The sequence below is a fragment of the Colius striatus genome, chromosome 2 (assembly GCF_028858725.1).
Source record: "Colius striatus isolate bColStr4 chromosome 2, bColStr4.1.hap1, whole genome shotgun sequence".
Lineage (NCBI taxonomy): Eukaryota > Metazoa > Chordata > Aves > Coliiformes > Coliidae > Colius > Colius striatus.
In genome coordinates, this window is record NC_084760.1 from 14,599,959 (window position 1) to 14,623,109 (window position 23,151).

Below are 23,151 nucleotides of genomic sequence, written 5' to 3' on the forward strand. Positions count from 1 at the left end.
CTTGACCTTTGTGTGTGTGAGTTCATAATCGCACCCTCTAACTCCAAAAAGTAAGACCTAGGACTTCAGTTATGAGTAAGCATGTGAGTTATGACCTCTACTAAGGTCAGTAGAGCTATGCCTGTTTTGTTGGGTGATAGAGGTTTTCAAAACCCACTTGGACATGTTGCTGTGCAACCTGATAGAGGTGGACCTGCTTTAGCAGTGGGAGGTTGGACTAGATGATCTCTAGAGATCCCTTCCAACCCCTACCATTCTGTGATTCTGTGACCTGGTGGTAGGCCCTTATGAAGGATGATTTGCTTAGTGTAGGAGGGCTGGGTTGTACTAAGCTAAAACCATTTTACTGGCTTTACCATGGTAAATGAGAGATGATTCTTCTACATAATCTTCTAAATTCTTTGTCTAATTAATTATTTGGTTTAACTGAATATATTTTGTAGTTAGCCTTTGTGGAATACATTTCCTTTTCTCACAATAGAGTCTGTGCCTGCACCGGTCAATCTCAGAATCACAGATGTAACCACAAATAGTTTTAGAGGAACTTGGGATCATGGAGCTCCAGATGTTTCTCTATATAGAATAACCTGGGGACCCTATGGAAGACTGGAAAAACAAGAGGTAAGTGTAGATAATCATTGTAAAATTTTGTGGGCAGTCTCACTCAGAGTACAATTTTAAAATCAGAAACATAATTATTAAATGGCCTATAACTGTTGTGCTCAATGAAAATTCAGTAAGGAGATATAGAATACATAGTTATAGTCAATTGTAGTGACGTTACAGTGTAAAAAGTTACTCAGCTATATCCTACTCTCCATTTGCTTATTCTGTTATTTATTTGTTTATTTTAAACTGTTGTTTTTTGTTGTTGTTGTGTTTTGGTTTTTTTTTTTTTTAATTTCTCCACAAGACTATCTTAAATGGGGATGACAATAGCCTGGTCTTTGAAAATTTGAATCCAGATACATTATATGATATCTCAGTTACTGCCATCTATCCTGATGAATCAGAAAGTGATGACCTCATTGGCAGTGAACGAACATGTAAGTAAATAGAGGGTTTCTGCATGTCAGTATTCACAGCTATTATATAAAAGCCATACACATACAAGAATTCTGAAAACTGTTTCTGCTTTCTTTTTTTTTCTAGTACCCTTGGTACCTATCACCACACAAGGTAAGAATCTGAATTTCTAGGTATGATATTATTAAGGAAAACTAAACTGTGAGGAATGTTAACATTAAAAAGCTGAGATCATTTAATAAATATTATTGTGTGTTTGGAAGAATACTAAACATGAGATTACCACATGTTTATTATTTTACAAACACTACAGTTTATGTTGTCTTGTACTTAATACATTCTCCCCTTGGTCAGGCATTCATGCAGCCCTAAAAGTATGAATGAAGTGTTTTTCCCTGCTTTTTGCTTGAATTACATATATGTTCTTTTCCTTATCCCATTTCTCAGCCCCAAAGAGTGGCCCACGAAACCTTCAGGTATACAATGCAACTTCACACAGTTTGACTGTGAAGTGGGATCCTGCCAGTGGTCGAGTGCAGAGATACAGGATCATTTACCAGCCTATCAATGGGGATGGCCCAGAACAATCGGTAACTAATTTTGAAGTGCTGTAGTTGTTCAACCTTAAATGATAGTTCTGCAGAATAATCCATTAGAATAATTGATTTTCAAAGCACAACAGTGTATATATTCATTACCTTTTAGGTGAATAAGCATATATTCCCACATTTTTATTTCTCCTCCTTCAAATCCAAGATAGAAGGCAAAAATCTTTGGAGCCAGCCTGTTTTCTTGAAAATCCCATAATATATAGATATAACTAGAATAAAGTTAAAATGTATTGAGGAACAAGTTAATTGACATGTGATACTACAAATCACAGATATTTAGTTGTCACAGCAATCAATAATATAAACTGCCATGACTACTTCAATAGTCTAGAGTTTTCCATTGGTTTCATAGTTAGGTTCATGTATTATCTGAGGGACTTTGCTGTGGCATATATTGTGAACAGGTGAGACTCTCTCTTGTCATGCTAGGGACAGAATAACCTTCTGGAAGTGGCAGTTGCAAGAATTAATTCATGAAAAACATATGCTAGGGAGTATTTAAGGTATTTTACTGCTTTTTAATATGATTGAGCAGCTGTAGTGAAAAGAAGAGCCAGTACCATATGAGCAGCCAGCTTTCACTGCATCATCAGTGAGAGCTGTGTTGACTACTGGCAGCCTACACCACACAGCCTGGGAATGATAATTTAGTTAGCCTGTTTATCAGAAATGTGTGCTACTTAAAAATGTTCTGTTCTGCAGTGGGAGGCTCTTGTGGTTACTGCCAAATGTCTCAGAAGAACAGCCTCAGATGAGAATCACACTCATTTAGCTTGTGCCTGCAATCAGAGGTCACACATTTTCAGAAGCTATCTAGGAATAGTTACCTTAGAATCAGTTGGATTCTTAAGCACACATTTTTACTCTCTTCTGAACAGCATGCATTTGAATTCAAGTAATTGAACTGTTGAATGAATTGAGCAATTGAATGCAAGCAAGTTTAGTGAGAAAGCACTAGAAGAAAAAGTAACAGCAGTAAGGTTAATGACAATCTGTAATTAATTGCTGGTACAGGAGTAAAAACAAATTATGAGCATTCTGTTGAAATCTATGGGAAGAACAGACTTAATACACTTAATTATTCATAACTGGATAGAGTCCAACAGTGGCAGCTGAAGAAGATATCTCTTTTTGAGGAGAGCTCACAGACCACTGGTGGTCTCTTCATGGCATTTTAATGTCTGCAAATAATTCTCAATGGTATACGAGTAATGTTTTGTTACCTTGACATTTGATTAAACTGCAGTTGCTGGATAGGCAGTAGCAGGTGAAAGATTTAACATAGAACATCTAGAAGATTTTTATTGCTCTATGTGGAATTTAACAGCCTCAGCACCAAGAGAGAGCACAGGTGATTCAAAGACACTGTGAAAACTGCACACCAAACTCCAGAGACCATCATGATCATTTAGGGTCACATTTTGAAAGGCAAGTAGATACTAAAATATGGAGGCATCCATGATGTGATGCTAAAATCATTTATGCTTTCAACTGAGCTTTGTACACTTAAGTACAAATAAAAAGTTCCCTTGTAAATGAAAACAATATAATTCTATGAAATGTGAAGATGTAAATGCTTGCTCATTGCCAGTGCTTCATCCGCAGAAGCTTTTAAGTGCTATGACAAACAATTTAGCTGAAGAGGCTTTGAAAATATGCAGATAGTCTTAAAAGTACAAAGGATGCTTTTGAGCAAGTGCAATTTCACACAATTAAATCAAAGAAAGCTCATGATTCACAAATGCTGATGATCTCAGTACTATTCTCTGTGCATTGTAAATTCTTTACTTGGTAGAGCTTATGATCACAAGATTATATGTAAAAAAATGGAAATGAAAGATGTGTAATAATTTTAGTTTCTTACATGGAAGCTGAAGCATCATGCTGAAAAATTTTTGAAATCAAGGGCAGACAATGTTGGTGTTGTATCAAATGTACATTAGAGATCTACAGAATATTATAATTTATTCCATTCTTGCATTCTACCTAAGACCAGAGCATAAAGAGCCCAATTAAAGTCTATCAAAATGAATAAAAGACTCTCATTGATTTCAATATGATGTAGTCAGAAGCACTGCAGAGACATTTCTGTGCTGGCACAGACCTAGCAGTTGTTACATAGTTGTGGTTACATGAAAGTTTGGAGGTCTTAAAGTGTACTGGATTTGTGTCACTGGACACTGTCTAAACTTGCTAAGATGATTCTGTACTCCATCTTGTAATTGTTCAATGTCTACTGTTAGTGTCAGTCATAAAGGCATTGAAGCACATGATATATCAGCATTTTCTGCTCTGCATCCAATGCTTCAATTCTTCACTACAACAGTGAGCATAAAAGAGAGCATAAAATTGATTTTAATCCTTTGTTTTACTACAGACCATGGTTGGAGGGCGGCAGAACAGTGTGGTGATACAGAAGCTGCAGCCTGACACACCATATGCTATTACTGTGTCGTCAATGTATGCAGATGGCGAAGGAGGGCGAATGACAGGACGAGGCAGAACCAGTAAGTAACTCTTGAGATCTTATTAGGTGTGAAACATTAGTTATGTATTTATTACTTTTCAAATTAGCTGAGAAAAAATTATTGTGGAATTTATCCCATCTGTATTTGTCATTTGCCCTTTGATGCGTTTCAAGTATCTAAAGAAGGCTCTCAGTCTGTTGGCTGTAGAGAAGCCTTGGACCACACCACCTTGGACTTGATGCCAAGCTTTTAAGGCTGAGAGAAGCCACAACGCAACTCTGGAATTTCTGCCTCATTTTAATCTGTTTAGTTGTCTTATAACACGATTTAGTAAATACCTTAAAGCATCTGATGGCATGTAACTCTCACATGTGTGTTGAGAAGTTTACTGATTTCCTGTCAGCACCTTCAGTTCAGTGGCTGACCTTTACAGGGTGCTCTGAGACTCTACCATTTTGCATTGATAGTGTTGCTTTTGTTGTGCTAAAAATAGCACTGAATGATTTGCTACCAGAGGCACTTCAGGCATAAGAACCAATTCATTGTTTTCAAATAATTAATTATTTAAATAGAAGTTTATTAATTCATTTGAACTTAGTTTACTTTTGATCTTGCAATGGAAAGTCGGACATAGCAGTGTGTTTGGTGAGGAATGAAGAAAACAGTCCTAATGAAGTCGTCATATTATTCTGAAATAGTGTCCAGAAATAAATTTTTCATACTGTGTTTAGCTATCTTTATGCTGTCTGATGGGGCTGATATGTTCTGATTAATGAAGAGAAATGACATTGGACACAAACTATTAAACCTGTTGCTTTTTAAATTTTCTAATAATGTATTACATAGGCATGATCTCACAGCACAGGTGAGAGAATGTGGTTCCACATTTATGACAGCTCATTTATCTGTTTCAGAACCTCTCACTACTGTGAGGAACTTGCTAGTTTATGACCCCAGCACCAGTACGCTGAATGTTCGATGGGATCATGCAGAAGGAAATCCTCGCCAGTATAAAGTGTTTTATGGACCTACAGCTGGAGGTGCAGAAGAAATGGTAAATACTTTGTGTGGGTCTTGCTAACTGTCTCATGGTGCTAGTGAGAAAAATACTGCTGAGTTAGGTGGGTCTTGTTTGCCTATCCACTGTTTTTTTTTTTCTGTTCATAACTACCCTGGAGAAAATGCAGAGCACCTCCCATAGGTATTACAGATGTTTTGATTTTATATAGTTGAGCTCCAGTGATTAGTTCTTAGCACAAGGATTCAATACCACTCAATTTTTTTTGTTTGTTTATTCTTAGGGCAGTGAGTGTGAATGTAAAGCTGACTTTAGGGTGCACAGAAGTCAGCAGACCTAATTTCTGCTCATTTTTACTATTAAGAAGTTGTGTGACTGTAGGCAGTCAGCTGGGATGATATTTGTGAAACTGGGAAAATTCACGTGGGCGTCTTATCTCCTGTAATCACTTAATTGCAAAAGTGCTAGAACTTGAAAAGTCTTGAAAATGGGAACCCTTGCTGCAGACAGGGGAAATACTATTCTCTCCCACTTATGTTTCATTTTCCACATCTGTGCAATTTGATGTGCCTGTGAAATTAGTACGTGAGTTGCTACTGTTTCAGTAGCATCTAGAGAGGTATGGTACTGATGATAAAAATTCTTAAATGCTGTGGAGTTTATTTGGACATTATGTGGACATTATTTCTTGTCATTAGCAAGTTGCAGTGTTATGTAATGTTTGGATATATTTTTTTTAATCTAGGAAGTGATTATTTAATGCCTCTGAGCTGCTAAATAGAAGGACTGGACTAGATGATCTTTATAGGTCCCTTCCAACTCCTACCACTCTATGATTCTGTGATTAACGAGATCAATGCAGATTCTGCTAGTATTAGTAGAAGAGGAACTGAACCCAAAAGTGAAGATAACTATAAGGAGTTGTATAGGAGAGCATAGAACTTAACAACCATTATTGTAAGTCTAAGACAGAACCTACTTGAAAGACAATTACAGAAGATACTGTGAACCAATTGCTTCAAGCTTCACCTTTTGTAAAGTCTTTATCATAGAATCGTAGAATCATAGAATCATAGAATGGTAGGGGTTGGAAGGGACCTTTAGAGATCATCTAGTCCAACCCCTCTGCAGAAGCAGGTTCACCTAGATCAGGTTGCATAAGAACATGTCCAGGTGGGTCTTGAAAACCTCCAAGGAAGGAGACTCCACAACCCCTCTGGGCAGCCTATGCCACTGCTCTGTCACCCTCACAGTGAAATAGTTTTTTCTTATGTTTAAGTGGAACTTTTTTGTTCCAGCTTCATCCCATTACCACTTGTCCTGTTACTATCTACCACAGAAAAAAAGGATGTCCCAACCTTCTGACACCCACCCTTTACATATTTATAAATGTTAATAAGATCTCCCCTCAATCTCCTCTTCTCCAGACTAAACAGCCCCAGTTCCTGCAGCCTTTCCTCATATGAAAGATGTTCCATACCCCTGATCATCTTGGTGGCCCTGTTCTGGACTCTCTCCAGCACTTCCCTGTCCCTCTTGAGCTGAGGAGCCCAGAACTGGACACAGGACTCCAGATGAGGCCTCACCAAGATACAGTAGAGAGGGAGAAGAACCTCCCTTGACCTTCTGGCCACACTCTTCTTGATGCATTGCAGGATGCCATTGGCCTTCTTGGCCACGAGGGCACATTGCTGGCTCATATTTAGCTTATTATCAATCAGGACTCCCAGGTCTCTCTCTGCAGAGCTGCTCTCCAGCAGTTCGATCTCCAGCCTGTACTGGTGCATGGGGTTGTTCCTTCCCAGATGCAGGACTCTGCACTTGTCCTTGTTGAACTTCATGAGGTTCCTCTCTGCCCAACTCTCAAGCCGGTTGAGATCCCGCTGAATGGCAGCACAGCCTCCTGGGGAATCAACCAGTCCTCCCAGTTTGGTATCATCAGCCAACTTGCTGAGGGTACATCTGTTTATCAAGTCCAGTCTAGAAATAAAATATGATGGAAGAGTGAGGGCGATACATAAAAGCTGAAACTTTTTCCATGCCTCAACCTCTCTTTTTAAATTCATAGACCACAGTACCAGGAAACACCAACTACGTAATCCTGAGGACTCTTGAACCTAACACGCCATACACTGTAACTGTGGTTCCAGTTTTCCCAGAGGGGGATGGTGGACGTGTCTCTGACACTGGAAGAACTTGTAAGTGAAATAGTCTTTTTCAAGAAAATGTTAGTATTTTTTGTGAGTGGCTCAGTTTATTAGAAGTTGATATTACATCAAATGTGGAAGTTTATTTTCCCCAAAGCTAAAGCATAAGCATAAGACATTCTGTTTACTTGCTTGATTGTGGTTGCAACTCTGTAAATCTATTTTCTTTGCTTATTTGTGTGGAGGCTTTCAATCCATTTATCTCAATCAAGCTCAAGTCTTGTGTTGTGTAGAAAACTTACTGGTTACTTCCACACAATAGTAAAATTTTAACTGTAGTGACAGTAACAATATTGATGAGCAAATATTGATGTTAATCCATGGTAATGTCCACACCATGTACTTAAAATTTTCCAGGGAATTTGAGATCCTAATGTCAGTATGAGCTAAAATCTGTAGTTTGTGGCTACTTTTTATAGCTGTCTGCTCAACAATAGGTTCACAAAGGGTTATGATCATACCTTTGTTTTGCAGAATAAACATATGTATTTTGCTGCCTGTCAGGGATGTTTTTAATGACTAATCACAGAGGTTCTTAGATTTGTAGATTTTGGGGTAACAAAAGTAATGTGTTTATCTTGGGCTGATGCACTTTTCAGCTTCCTTTGAACACTGTTGTAAGTTCAAGTAGAATTAAAACTTTTGTAAGCAACTTTATAAACCTTAATTTCAATTATCCTTGATCTAGTGGAGAGAGGAACACCAAGAAACATTCAGGTTTACAATCCTACACCAAACAGCATGAATGTCCGATGGGAACCTGCTCCGGGTCCAGTACAGCAATATAGAATTAATTACTCTCCACTATCTGGCCCAAGGCCATCAGAATCTGTAAGTAATTTGGTTTTATACTATTCATTAGAAGCATGTGGAGGATATTGCTTCCTTCAGTGAAGGCAGAGTAATAATAATAAACTCAGGACAACTGTCTGGCCAGGAGTATCCCTGCTGAAAACACTGTGTCTACAGTCATTTTGTCCATTGTAAACAAATGCTTAATTTGGTGAAATAAAAGAAATAAGACTCTCATTTAAAACTGAGTGTTGAGTATACTTTATCATATTGCAGGTAAAGATAGGTTAAAATAAAATAGTTCAATTATTTTTTTTTAAAGAAGAGAGAATGAAACAGAAAATATTTATTAGGATAGGTTTAATTATGAAGCCAGATGTCATGTTTATGTGACTTTAGCACTATACCATCTGTTTACCCTAAATCATTAATGTTTAAGAAGGTCTTGGTGAACAGTGAAGTCTGGATACGGGTAAGAATTTTCTCTCCAGACGTCGAATGAGAATTCTTGGATTTATGTAGAAAGAGATGCAGTTTTAGAGGTTGGGATGTGAATGTACTCTCAAAATGTACATCCATGTTGTACATGTACAGATGAATATGTTTTTATGTGAAGAAGTGTAAGAATTTTTAATGAATCATTTGCATCTGTAAAATGAAACTGCATATTACTTCACACATGACTGGTAACTTGTCTATTGGTACCTGTTAGAAAATGTCCTTTATATGTCAGTAAACCATGACTGAATTTACTTTTTTCATTTCTTTTCCTGATTGTTTCTTCTTTCTTTCTGAACTATTTTAATCTATAATGTAAACACTAACAATTCCATTTGCAGAATGAGAGCTCTTGACGCATTTGTCCTTCTTTTTGCACCTAATCATAATTCATTGTCAATATTACTTGGTTATTTTAAACTTGTATTATTTTTCTTTGAAAATATTCAGCATGGTCATGTTCCCATTTTTTGCTATATTTTATTCCAATTGATCATTCTAACAAGATATAGTAGAAAGTGAAACTTTTTATATATATATAGGTGTTTTTTGTTTCTGTTTTAGATTGTGGTACCAGGCAGCACTCGTGATGTGATGCTGGAGCGCTTGACTCCTGACACGGCCTACTCCATAAATGTTATAGCTCTGTATGCAGATGGAGAAGGAAATCCAAGCCAAGCACAGGGAAGAACATGTAAGAGGCAGTCAGTACTTGCTTTGTGAAGTATATGTCAAAATTGGTGTGTGAAAAATGTAAAATATTGGTTACAATTACAAATAGTGTAACTCATTCAGTGCAACTCCAAGATCAATGCATCTGAGTTACAGTTGAAACAATGATAGGTCTTCATGGAAGGGAGCTTGTGCTATCTCGTCTGGTAATTGTGGTGCACACACAGTCACCAATGTAATTTTCACTTTTGAAGTATGTCTAATTTGAATGTTTAACAGTTTGAACGCTGTTCTTTAACATGTGGTTACAGATGAATAATAATTTGTCTTTTGGAAAAAGAAATAGCAGTTTAAGATGGGTAGAATTTGCTGTCAATAGAAACAAAAATATAGGTAGAATTTACTGTCAACAGTTCTGCTTCATGTTCTGCACCTTACATGATAATTATATATATATCAACCTTCCCAGATGTTTGTTTTATGCTGGAGATACCTTAGCATCAAAACCTCCTGGTTAAAACTTAGCTTGTGGGATCTTGGTTGTCTTATGCTTTAAAATTCATTCCCTAAAGAACTTATAAAGAAATATGGCAATAGTAAGTCACCTCTCTTTTGCTGCTTCTATGCTTCTATTGTAAATCCCCATATTCATCTAAATCTTGCAGAAATGTCAGGCTATAGTTATACTTGTCTGCAAGAGTCTGAGAAACAGAATATATGAAGATGCTCGCTTTGCACATCCTTCTGATGTTCTTTCCGTTCCATACTGCCCTAGCTCAGGCCTTACTTCTATTTAAGACCTTCAGGCATTACTGTAGTACAATTAGCTAAATCTACCTGTATGTTTATTCAGGGTTTCAGGGAGGGCCCTTGGCTTTGGCTTCAGGGCAGCATTTGAATTAGTAAGGGTGACACTGAACTGAAAGAATCATGCTCCATACAATCACGCTCCATAAATTCTGAATTTTCTTTCTTTAGTGCCTCGTAGTGGCCCAAGGAATGTGAGAGTGTTTGATGCGACCACAAACAGCCTTTCTGTACAATGGGACCATGCTGATGGGCCAGTCCAGCAGTACAGAATCATTTATTCACCAACTGTGGGAGACCCTATCGATGAATATGTAAGTTTTTTAATACCTTAGTAAGCACTCAGATGTTCTGGGTTTATTCTTTAACCTAGAGGAAAACAAAGACACTTGTTCTACATGTAGTACACCTTGCATGCTCTACAGGTTCTTTAGTCATTGCTGTCAATGCTGAGAGGTTGTGGTTCATATGAAGCAGTTTTGGGTTGGGCTTTGGTTTGGTTGAGGGTTTTTTTTGGATGGAGGGGTTTGTTTTTGTTCTGTTTTTCTAATGAAGCAACATGTGTATAAAATATTAAATATGTCTATGATTCTGTGATTAATGAGAAGATTCTGAACAGACAGCATCCTGACATTTAGTTCAAACATTTTGCTACAGTGAATAGCCATCTATTACTTCATACTCCATTCATTATGAAGTCAGTGTGCTAGGATGCAGAATAAACATAAGACTGCACTTTGTAAATTGAAGAGAATTGTCAGACTATAATAAGAAAGCAACGGTAACTTTAGTTCGGCATCTAACTTTATAAAGCTCAATATGAATTGTGTTTCATTTCCTGCATCTTCATGACAGCACAAATTAATCTGAAGCTTATAAAATCCTCTAGAGTGTTTATAGCAAAGTCAAACTCAGATCCTATAGAGGTCAATGGCAGAATTCCTGCCACCAGCCAAAATGTAACATGAATAGAGCGCTATTTAAATACTATTACTGCTTTTATATTATTGGGTAAGACATGCTGAAAATTCAGTGGTTGAGAATTTCCTGCTAGATCTGTTAATCTGGACACACGTATTTTTCAACATTTGAATCTTCTTTGCAGAAAATATTGGAAGGGAACAATAGGGCATGCATGGGTGTACCAGGAAGTTGAGGAGATTGAGGGATGAATAAACAGACATGTTTTCACGTATCAAAATATGTAGAGCTTCCTTCTCAAACTGTTTCTGCCAAGAAAATGATATCCTAAGATGAGGATAATCACACAGAATCAGAGAATCAAAACTGATGAGCAGTGTGAACTACTTTGACTTCTATGCCCATTTTAGGAGCTTTTTCTTATCTTTTTCTATCTCTGAGCATTTCATGATGACTTCTTTTCTATGAGGGAACAGTACTGAAATCTTGGTGAGGAACTGCAGTCTGATGTGAGAGTAGGGACTGAACCGTCAATTTGATTTATCTTTTTTATGCTTACCACAGTGTTCTGTAATTTAAAATAACAAATACTATCAATTATTTATAGCCTAGAACCATTAAAATATCCCAAATGGCATTAAAAAGTGCACCAGATTTCAAAACAAGCTTTTACTTCTAGTTACTATTGTTATTGATCGGTAACAGGACTAAGAGTTTGTTTACCTGTTTCTTTCGTGTTCTAGACAACAGTTCCTGGGATAAGAAATAATGTGATACTACAACCACTGCAATCAGATACACCATATAAAATTACTGTTGTGGCTGTGTATGAAGATGGAGATGGTGGACAACTAACTGGAAATGGCAGAACTGGTGATTAGTTTTAATGTTATACCTTGTTCTTTTCAAACGTAAGACATATTCCTTGAACACTGCAGAGGGTTTCATTATACTAATTATCATTTTGATGTGATTATTACCTGACAAAGGTACAATGCATGTTTACAGATGTTGAAAAACTAGTCTAAATAGAATGTTTTTCTTTCTTTTTAGTTGGCCTGCTTCCCCCTCAAAATATGTATATAACTGATGAATGGTACACACGATTCAGAGTTTCCTGGGATCCTTCACCATCCCCTGTTCTTGGCTATAAAATTGTATACAAACCTGTGGGTAAGAAACCACTTAATTCTGAGAATATCATTTTCAGAATAGGAAATGGCTAGTGAGAGACGAGAAGTCATATGTATCATGAAATGTTTGTGTTTAAAGGACTTATTTATGTCCTTTATTTACTGATTTTGATGGAAGCTGAAGTCTTATTATCAGCATTTTATAAAGAAGCACAAATTATCAAATACAGAGTTTCACAGATTCAAATTGCAGAGTTTAAATTGTACAGTTAAAATTTCATACACTGATTATATAAAGTCCTGTACCAGACTTGGTTTTCCTCTCATTCATACATCTTGTCTTTCTGAGGATATAAACTATTGTATGTGAGACAAGTATTTAGATGCTATGTCCTTCAGAACCTTTGTTTTAAGTGACAGAGAAACAATATACGTGCCTTTCTATAAGTTAAACACAAACATGGTACAATGGCTTGTAAAGCTATATGTATGTTCTGTTTCCAACAGTCTAATATGCTAAAATTTAAGAAAATAGTATGTTTCATTTAGAAAAAATGAGATTAACACTTAAGGAAATGTAAAAGATGGCAGATAATTGTGTAGCTCACCTAATCACCAATCTTTCTCTATTTACTTAATGTTTCCTTTCAATTCAAGGTTCAAATGAGCCCATGGAGGTTTTTGTGGGAGAAGTGACTTCCTACACCTTGCATAATCTGTCCCCCAGTACTACTTATGATGTGAATGTTTATGCCCAGTATGATTCTGGAATGAGTATACCTTTGACAGATCAAGGCACCACATGTAAGTCAAAATGCTTTTGTTGTAGTCATGCTAGATACATAAGCTGATCTGAAAGAATGTTGATTAAGAGAGAAGATTTTTGAAGCTGGTTCTGCTCTGATGGAGAATACTTGTCAAGATCTAGATCTTAAAAACACTAAGCTTGGGAACATTAATGGAAATATAGTTTTAAGTAATGATATGATGATGTTAATTTTTCTAGTCTGCTTCCTAAACTTTTAGTGAGCTATAGTAGGAGTCAATCTTTAACCATGTCCAGGGTACTGCAGAATCCAAACACTCTAATCAGGTCCAGCCTTTTTTCTACTCTGTTTTTATCTCACAGTGATGTCCAGCAAAACTTCAGCTATTTTGGATGGAGATGATTTTGTTGAGGGTCTCAGCTAAGAAACTTCTAAACATTTTTTCAGCTGACTCAATCATCCTGAGTTTTGTTGACTCAGTACATTCTTTTCATACTCCATACATATGAGTCAGATTATGATATTTTAAAGTTTCTTATTTTATAAAGGACTCAACATACTTCATGTGGAAACTCATAAAATGGACTGTTACCCAATACAGTAAGGATGTCAGACTTTGAGCCTTTGTAAATAGCTAGGATAGGATCTCTAGTACATTAAAGAAAATCAAATGATTTGACTAGAAATACCCTTTCCTTCTGTGAGTATTTAAAAACTATCAAGTTTTGGATCAGCACAGCTAATACAACATTTATTTTGATGTGCATCATTCATTAGAGACTAATTTCCAGGGGAAAAAAAATAATCTCTTTCTCTGTTCACAGTATATTTGAATGTCACAGACCTAACAACTTACAAAGTGGGTTGGGATACTTTCTGTATCCGATGGTCACCTCATAGGTCAGCAACTTCCTACAGACTGAAGCTAAACCCAGCTGATGGTAAGTGCATTTTATTTTTTTTGCATTTTCTGGAAACATAATTTTCCAGGTTCATTGACATTGAGATGATGGGAAGCACCTACCAGAAACCATGGTACATCTGGTTGAGCTTTAAAGCTCTGAACACAGCCAGTTTTCTGGATTGGTGAAAAAGCTGCAAAGAGGGGACTGCTGCTTATTGTCAAGTGAACTTTCATTTGGTAGGAACCTGCTTGTTAACTGGGTTTCATATGTACACTGCACTGTTACTCTCCAGAATGTGCCAGGGTGCATAATCACCACGTAATCTTGGTCTAGAAAGGCTTTTATGGTACAAGAATAAGACTGCCGTCCTACCTCCTCCAACCTCCTCTCAAGAGGTCTCTAATTTCTACACTTAGTTGTACACAAATTAAAATGGAAATAGTGGGTTCTAGCTTTTTTTCCATTGGGCTTTTTTTTTTTTTGGTCAGGCTCCAGAGGACAGGAAATCACAGTACGAGGAACGGAAACAAGCCACTGTTTTACGGGCCTCTCACCAGATGCAGAATACAATGCTACTGTCTTTGTTCAGACCCCTAACCTCGAGGGACCTCCAGTCTCTATAAGGGAGCATACAGGTAGGAAATAGATACTGTGAACGTTCAGTTATGGCTATAGAACTTGTTTCAGCTGTAGAATTTCTCTTGCTCCAAAGTGGCTTTAAATACCTCATTTAAGTGATCTTCTCTTTCTCTCAGTGTAATATCAATGAGGCTTTACAAGGAAAAGAGATATTTTTATGCTCTTTTTCAAATCAAACCAAGTATTTCCTAGCACTTGGATGAAAAACAGATGTGTTATCAGAGGGCAGTGTTACTCAGTTCATGTAAAAGTGTTCCTGCTATAAATAAATTATGACCATTTTTTTAACAATATAATCTCATTACTCTTGTATCACAAGAAATTTGTCCTTGCAATTATATGTTGTTTTGGTTAGTGAGAAAAGATTAGAATCTTTCTGTGTGGTAATAAAATACATAATCTAGAGTTTTTCCTTGTATGAAATAATTTATATAGAGTAAAAAAATTATTATATCATTTCAGTCCTCAAACCTACAGAAGCACCAACTCCACCACCTACACCTCCTCCACCTCCCACGATCCCTCCAGCTCGGGATGGTATGTTTATTTGTAGAATTATTCAGTGTTTTTATGTACTTGCTGCACTACTTCAGAATTTAACTCTGTTTTTCATAAATTTAAATAAATGTTAAACTAGCACAGAATTTTAGGGAAATTTAAGTTTGAGACCAGTTTCATAGTGTTATCCATTGCTCTTGAGCTTTACTAGACTTCAACATTTCCTGGTTTAGAACAGCAGATGCACTCATTTCAGGAAAAATAAATTATATTCTAAAGCTCTGCAGCAAGTCTGTGAGTCTGTCTGCCCACAGTAGATAATTTATGTTTTATGGTAGCTGCTAAAAAAGCCCCTCTGTCATTTAAAATACCTACATTTGATTCTTTATCTTTTCCTTATTTCTTGAACTTTTCTTTGAAAGCTTTTAATAAATTTTTTATGTTGAGCATTAGCCATCTGCTAGTTTGACTATGTGGCAATGGAAGTCTTCTGAATATTTCCCATTCTTGAAGTTTCAGACTTTGAAGCAATGCACTTTATTTCACAGCGTTATGGTTGATGTGTTTTAAATGTGCCTTCTCTTGGTCTTTCAGTATGCAGAGGTGCCAAAGCAGACATAGTATTCTTGACTGATGCTTCCTGGAGTATTGGTGATGATAATTTCAACAAAGTAGTGAAATTTGTTTTTAATACAGTAGGAGCTTTTGACTTGATTAATCCTGCTGGAATCCAGGTAGGTTTGTTATTTCCATTGGGTAGATTTTGAAGGGAAACTGAAAATGAAACTGAATTTACTAAAGATACATCTATTTTTTCCTTTCTTTCAGATTTTTTTTTTGTATTAGAATGTTGTATGACACACATATACATGTATGCATGTAGAATTATTTAGGAAATATATTAGACATGTTGTAAATACAAAGGGAATCCAGTCAGTCCTGAGAGGTTACTGTTCTGAAAAAACAAACGTTGCAATGTGTGGTAATCTTCCAGTTAGAAAAATTGGGGTGATGTATGATCTATGCATGATCAATTTAATACTTTTTGTCCCTTTGTGTAGGACATCAATAACTGGCACACTGCATAGTTATTATATGATAGACTTTGTCATATAAAACATCTGTTTTGGAGACATTCTTACTGTTGAGTGAGGGTTACGTTTTATCTGTCAGTGGGAAAAAGGAGTCTTTTACATGTAGAGTCCAGCTGGCTTGCCATTAGGCTTGTCTTGAGCTTCCTCGAATCCCACTGAAGTAAGCAGGCAGAACCCTTTTGAGAGAGACACTTGCAGAAGTCTCTTTGTCCCATCCTGAAGATAGATAACATGGGTCCACTCCATAGTGAGTATAGTGAAAGTATGGAAAACTGAAAATTTGGTTCTCTCAATGAATTAATGCATCTTTAAAGAGTAAAAGTAATAGCTAATGAGGAATAGACTTCCAGGATCTCTGGGTTGATCATAGTCATGTCAAAGACATTTCCTGTCAGGATTCTCACTGTAAGCCTTGCACCGTTACTGATTTTCTTCGGATTATGGGAAGATGGATGAGATCACTGCCTAGGTTTCCATAATAATTTCTCTTTCACTATATGAAATAAATGACCTAAGATGTAAAAGAATTTCTTACAAGGTATTTCTGGAGCATTGAGGTGACCTGCAGGTGCAATACATTTTCCTTGGTAAATGTATCAAAATCCTAAAGGTGGGGGTTTTTTTTGATGGGTTATTGTGGGAGTGATTTTCCCCAGTAACTGTAAAAACTATTTCCACTGCACATGAACTGCCTATCATCTTCTAGGTATATTTTTAGGTTTTTCATTCTTTATGTTCAGTTCTCTAGATGTTTTTAAGGAAAAGATGCCCCTTATATGTTGCTTTGTCTCAGACATCCTTTATCATTCTTAGCTCTAATCTATACCAGATATTTTTCCTTTCCATTTGTTTGTTTCTTTTATAATACTGTATTCCTGCAATGAGTTCCTGGCTAAAAAATAAAGAAGGCCAAATATATGTGACAGAGATATGTAAATGCTATTGTTTAGTAAAATATTTGCCACATACCTCTTGAGATTCCTGCAACAATCTCAGATTTTTAATTGGATGTTAATCATTTGAAAAGGGGAATTTATTTCAATAAATGCAAATATATACATGCAGACAAATGTCTACCCAGAATCAAATTAGTATACTATAATATCACAATTTTACATAAAATTAAAAGAGCAAAATTAAGTATTTATGTAATTTCCAAAGATCATTTCAGAATTAACATACAGTAATTGTATTCCTGTATTTAAGGCACGGGAATACACAATTTTATATATATCCAACTTTACTGATGTTCTATTGCCTAATTCTTTTTGTATTTCCTAAAAGAAAATGGATTAGGTTTTGTAGGTGCTGTACATCTGGTCAGACACAGAGAATAGGTACAATATATACAGCATCATAGTAATAGCAATAATTTAATCATACATATTTAAGGTCACATCACATTTCATATATGAAAAAGTGTTATGTGCACATTGCTTTGATATCTGTGTATATAAATTTGTATGTGTAAGCATTATCATACATCTATGAGAGATTATTCAATTATTTCATGATTACTAATATATCACAATACATATGTATGGGGTATGAGACTGAACACTGTTACGTATTCCATTTCAGGTTTCATTCGTACAGTACAGCGATGAGGCAAAATCTGAATTTAAACTGAATACATTTGATGACAAGGCCCAGGCCCTGGGAGCTCTTCAAAATATTCAGTACAGAGGAGGAAACACAAGGACAGGTAATTCTCAGCAGTAACTGTAAAAATTCTCAGATAAAATATTTCCAGAAACTTCCTCATTATTCTAATTTTGTGTGGCTGAAGAATTAGGTTTTTATGTTCTTCTGTTTTAGATGTGTGGCTGTTGCCTTTTTAAACTAAAATAAGCGATTTCTTCTCTTGTGGACAATATGGCTGACTGGTGGTCATTGTGCACTTTGCAGGGAAAGCCCTAACGTTTATCAAAGAAAAGGTTTTGACCTGGGAGAGTGGCATGAGGCGAGGTGTTCCCAAAGTACTTGTTGTTGTCACAGATGGTCGGTCTCAGGATGAGGTGAGAAAGGCAGCAACAGTCATACAGCACTCTGGTAAGCAATTCACAGTACCTGTCAGTGATTTCCTTGTGTATTAAGCAATGCAATTATAAGTGGTGCTTCAAATATCTGGGAGTCCTTTCATCGTTTATGGACTCAGAAATGTATTTGTACTTGGGAAAAACTCCAAACTGTTGAAAAAATTTAGACTCTCTGGGACAGACTTAGTTTTTCTTTCTCTAGCTTTCTCTCTGGGGAAGGATGTGGCTTCCCAAGGCTTTCAAGTAATTCTTCGTGCATATAGTTTTCTAGACAGGATTTTCTGGCTACTTCTTTACTGTGTGGACCCCAGGGATCACTTTGAAGTGTACGCCACTCTAGTGCTTTTGATGTAATAGGCCTGACTTTTTGAGCTTATAAACCAGTATAAACCCAATATAAACCAGTGGATCTCCAGTTAAATTCCTTTCGGTGGAACTGAGTCTGAACTAACTCCTCCATTGCCTTTTGAGCTGAAAAGTGTTGCACATTTTCTTCAGATTTGTTGAGTGTGGCTTATGCGAGTCTAATAATCTACTCCTGTTGCTGCACTCGGCAGTTTTGCATTTCAGTTCATGAACCAGCTGGAGTCCTGATCCCTAAGTAAGGAAATGGTGTCCTTCCTTATGGAAATCATTGGCTTGTAAACCACAAGTAGTCATCTTTGCCTCTGTGATCTGAAGGAATCAGTTCTGTCTAGATGGTTTCTAAAGATGTTTGGCTACACTATTCATAAATATCTACAGTCTCCCTGGATAATCTGCTTCAGTGCTTAACTATCCCAATAGTTGGAAAGCTTTACCTCACATTTCATTTAAGTGTTTCTTCAGACTAATGAAATTATTGTCTTCTTTACCTAGCTAACCAGGAAAGTGGTTGACCACTGTCCACTGTAACAGGCCTTCATATTTCATGCCTGGTGTCATTTCCTCTCTCTGTCTTCTGTTTTTTAGACTAAACAAACCCATTTCCTTCAACTTTCTGCTAATCATGTTTTCCAAACCTCTTATCATTTTTGCTCTCCTCTCTAATTGCTTTGGTTGCTTTGCATCTTAGATGTCACTCTCAATGCTGGACAGGGTATTTCAGCCAAAGCTTCTCCAGAACTGGCTGCAGAGCAGTAATTATCTTTTTGAAAAATTAACAATGTAAACATGACTTTATAATTTTTAATAAATGTGAATTCTGCTTTCAGCCTTCAACCAGCATTTCCAATATCTATACAGTCCCTTAATGGCATTTTGTGGGAGATTTTTTCTATATGGTGCTGAATTGTGCACTGGCTTTTTTTTTTTCTTCCTTGTATTCCGGTATGGAAAAGATTGAGCACATTATCACATGGAGGCTTAGATGGGAGAAAAGAAAAGAAGAAACAAGTCAGAAACAGAATTCTGTAAAGGCTAGAAAATAGCAGAAAGAGAAAATTTGACATAGAAGACAAGGAGATGCTAATTTGAAGAGGAAAATTACCCTGAAAAAGATTATGCCATTACACCTAGTGATATGGTTAAATTCTACAGTCTGTGTTCTTATTTGATTTAAGACACCTAACAGCTAAATATGTAACCTGAGATTGTGATGTAGGATGCTTTTATGGCTAGTGAAGAGAGCAACAGATAGGCATCTACAGACCATGGCTTCTTCTGTCTTGAAATTAACATCTTAGGGACATGAGATGAAATCCAACCTGAATCTACCTATGTCTGTCTGTAGATTATTGAGGAAGACCAGAGAACTAGCTTAGACTTGTTAAAAAGTAAAATTTAGAGATAGATACCACCCTAAAAAAATTAAAGGAAAACTGAGAAGTGTGAAATGCAAGAGATAGCAACAGATAGAAAACTGCGTAACTAATAGTCTGCACAGAGATTTTGGACAAAGAACAGATTTAAGATATTGTGGAGTTGAAAGGATAGTACATTTTGTATGAAAGAATTAATGCTCAACAAAAACCAGTGAAGGAAGGAGGAGAAAAATTTGAAAGAAAGGTGCAAAAATCAGTTTAATCCCTCCTGAGCTTTGATAAGGCAAAAGGATATCTAGAATGTATGCTCATATTCAAAGCCAGATAAAAGACTAGGTAGTGCTTGAGAAATCAAGTGATAGAGTTGGTTTGTGAAATACTGATCTGAAAAATGGTAATTATGTTTGCTACATTTCAAGTAACAATTGTTGTTTTTACAGGCTTCAGTGTCTTTGTGGTTGGTGTTGCTGATGTAGATTACAATGAGCTTGCCAAGATTGCCAGCAAGCCCAGTGAGCGTCATGTATTTATTGTTGATGACTTTGATGCCTTTGAAAAGATTCAAGATAACCTCGTCACCTTTGTGTGTGAGACAGCTACCTCAAGTGAGTACAAGACATTGTTTTCCCTTTTCCCAAGTGAATATGTTTGCTTATGTAGTGCTACAGTTGTGTGGTGGGTTGACCCTGCCCGAGTTCCACCAAAGGTGCTCACCAAAGCTGTCACTCCTCTCCACAGCTGAACAGGGGAGAGAAAATACAATGGAAAGCTCATGGGTCAAGATAAGGACAGGGAGAGTTCACTCACCAATTGCCATCACAGGCAACACAGACTGACTTGGAAAAAGAATTAATTCACTACTAATCAAATCAGAGTATGATAATGACAAATAAAAACACCTTCCCCCCACCATGCCCCACCTGCTCTGGTGTGGAATCCTCACTTGGTGCAGGTGTATCTCTGCTCCCCTGTGGCCTCCATGGCTGCAGGGGCAGGGCCTCACCATGGACTGCACCACAGGCTGCAGGGGAAAATTTGTTCCATCACCTTCTCTGCTTCTTCCTTACTGACCTTAGTGTCTGCAGAATTGTTGCTCTCACATATTCTACTCCTACTACTTGCTGCTGTTGCTCTAGCACAATTTTTTGCCCCTTAAATATGTTCTCTCAGAGGCATTACCCCCATCACTGATAGGCTCAGCCTTGGCCAGTTGTGGGTTTCCCTTGGAGCCAGCTGGCATTGGATCTGTCAAGCACAGGGGGAGCTTCTCACAGCTTCTCACAGAAGCCACTCCTGTAGCCCCCTGGCTACCCTGCTGCCACCACACAAACCCAATACAAGTTGGTGTCCTGTTCACAGTGCATCAAAAGAAATGATTGTTTCTGAAAGACAGTTTCCATAATCAGAGTTTAAGGGAGTAAGTTGCTTTTTAAAAAAACTGAAGTAGGTATTTTATTATATTTTCTGTAATCTTGTCTCATATTTCAAAGTGCTGGTGAAACAAGAGAGTAGCAGTCAGTGACGACTGCTGCTCTTTACGAAATCAAATGATTCTTAATGTGAACTATGGGACACAACAGATCTCTGTTTACCACTGATCTGGGGATGCTAAAGAGATGCAGCTATTGTGAGATGCAGCTATAGTGAGTGATGTTGTCTTAAAATTAAATAAAGTTCAGTTGTTTACTCAAGAGAAATCTTCCTATGGCAAAACTGAGGAGTTCTCAGGCCGGTCATGTGCAACTGTGTACTCCTTGACTGCCTCATCTACTGGCTCCTGAGAAGCCAAATAAATCTGCAGTTTTTCCTTGTGAATCTGACAGTTATTATGCAGCCTGACTAATCTTTTAAATATTCATGGAAAGACTGTGTCATTGTGCTCCCTTTTCTTGTGCATTAGACGCTTAAAATATTTGTTATTCCATACAATTTATCATGGTAGAAATATTCTGCTAAAAGTAATGAGTAAAGATTTTAGCAGTACATCTACCACAGAGCAGAATGCAGCATGACAAATGTGAGAAAAGTTGGCTAATAATAGCAGCACAGGCTTTTTGATAATAAAATTTTCTGAAGTATATGTGCTCATATCCAGTTAGGTTTCATAGTTTTTAATTATATGTTTCATGTCTTTTAGCTTGTCCTCTTATTTACTTGGAGGGATACACTTCACCTGGTAAGTAGCTGTAATATTCTGGCATAGGTTCATTTGTGTCTTTTACAGCTCTACAGTGTTTATTTTTTATTTTCTCTCCGGATTAAAGGTTTCAAGATGCTGGAATCATATAATCTAACAGAGAAGCATTTTGCTTCTGTACAAGGCGTATCACTGGAATCAGGCTCTTTCCCAAGCTATGTAGCATATAGACTCCACAAAAATGCCTTTGTCAGCCAGCCAATACGGTAAGCAAACCTGAAAGACTCATATTTAGGACAAGTAGGGGAGGAAGGATCAATAGAGTTTATGGATGATAGCATTAGTATCTTATGGAAGATTAATTTATTTGATGCTCTTTTTACTGAACTCCAAGAAATATGCCAAATTTGCCATTTTTGGCAATTAAATTGGAATTTTCCTGGGACTATGGACTTAGAGCTTGGTTATAGAGGGTAATTCATGGTCATTCTTGACAGATTTTTTTCCAGAAAAACACTAATGATTTAACAATTAGCTTTGCTAAGAGGGGAACTATACATCTCATTTTTTGGTTTAGATTTGTTCCTCTCCCATTTGTTTAAGGAAGTTTCCAAAACCATAATTCTGAGTCAGAGGAGATGCCTAAAGATAGCTCCTTCTTTCTATTAAATTGAATCTTCTGTTCATACAAGTCTGAAATCTTCTGTGATCCTGACAGATTGGGTAAAGATAAGACTACAGGAACAGGAGCTGAAGAAATAATTTCTTTTTGCCAGACTTCTCAGCTCACAACTTGAAACGTGGAGGAGTTGAGGACTTTTTGAATTCATTGACATGCCATTGGAGGGATAAGTCTCTGGCAGTCTGGATTTTTTCTGTCTAGGGAAGTACAGATAATCCTAGTTTTGCAATGTTCTTACATTAAGATAAACCTAGCACATAGCAGGGATAAAATGATAAAAAGATAGTAAAAAGACAGACTTGCTATTTATTTATTTATTTATTTTATTTTTTTTTTTAATATTGTGATCTGTAGTCTTTTGTTTGCTGTAAGAAGTAGAGTAGACTTGCCTGAGTATTCAGGACACCCATTTTTCACAAGAAGACAGAAAGTAAAATTCACTTTAGACTCAGTCAGCAAAGCAATAAAAGCATCCTGATATTGGTGGCATGGTTG

At 36.8% G+C, this 23,151-nt stretch overlaps 1 protein-coding gene across 1 annotated transcript in view; it reads left to right on the top strand.

The window, feature by feature from the left end:
• COL12A1 (collagen type XII alpha 1 chain) overlaps positions 1 to 23,151 on the top strand; it is a 99,944-nt gene that overhangs the window by 47,421 nt on the left and 29,372 nt on the right. The window contains 22 exon segments of the mRNA XM_061989484.1: positions 482 to 621; positions 914 to 1,046; positions 1,153 to 1,179; positions 1,474 to 1,616; positions 4,015 to 4,144; positions 5,020 to 5,159; positions 7,192 to 7,321; positions 8,019 to 8,161; positions 9,185 to 9,314; positions 10,271 to 10,413; positions 11,764 to 11,893; positions 12,074 to 12,193; positions 12,811 to 12,957; positions 13,745 to 13,861; positions 14,314 to 14,460; positions 14,927 to 15,001; positions 15,557 to 15,696; positions 17,638 to 17,761; positions 17,965 to 18,108; positions 20,278 to 20,442; positions 21,975 to 22,013; positions 22,102 to 22,240. Of these exon segments, the coding sequence (XP_061845468.1) occupies positions 482 to 621; positions 914 to 1,046; positions 1,153 to 1,179; positions 1,474 to 1,616; positions 4,015 to 4,144; positions 5,020 to 5,159; positions 7,192 to 7,321; positions 8,019 to 8,161; positions 9,185 to 9,314; positions 10,271 to 10,413; positions 11,764 to 11,893; positions 12,074 to 12,193; positions 12,811 to 12,957; positions 13,745 to 13,861; positions 14,314 to 14,460; positions 14,927 to 15,001; positions 15,557 to 15,696; positions 17,638 to 17,761; positions 17,965 to 18,108; positions 20,278 to 20,442; positions 21,975 to 22,013; positions 22,102 to 22,240 (2,746 nt within the window).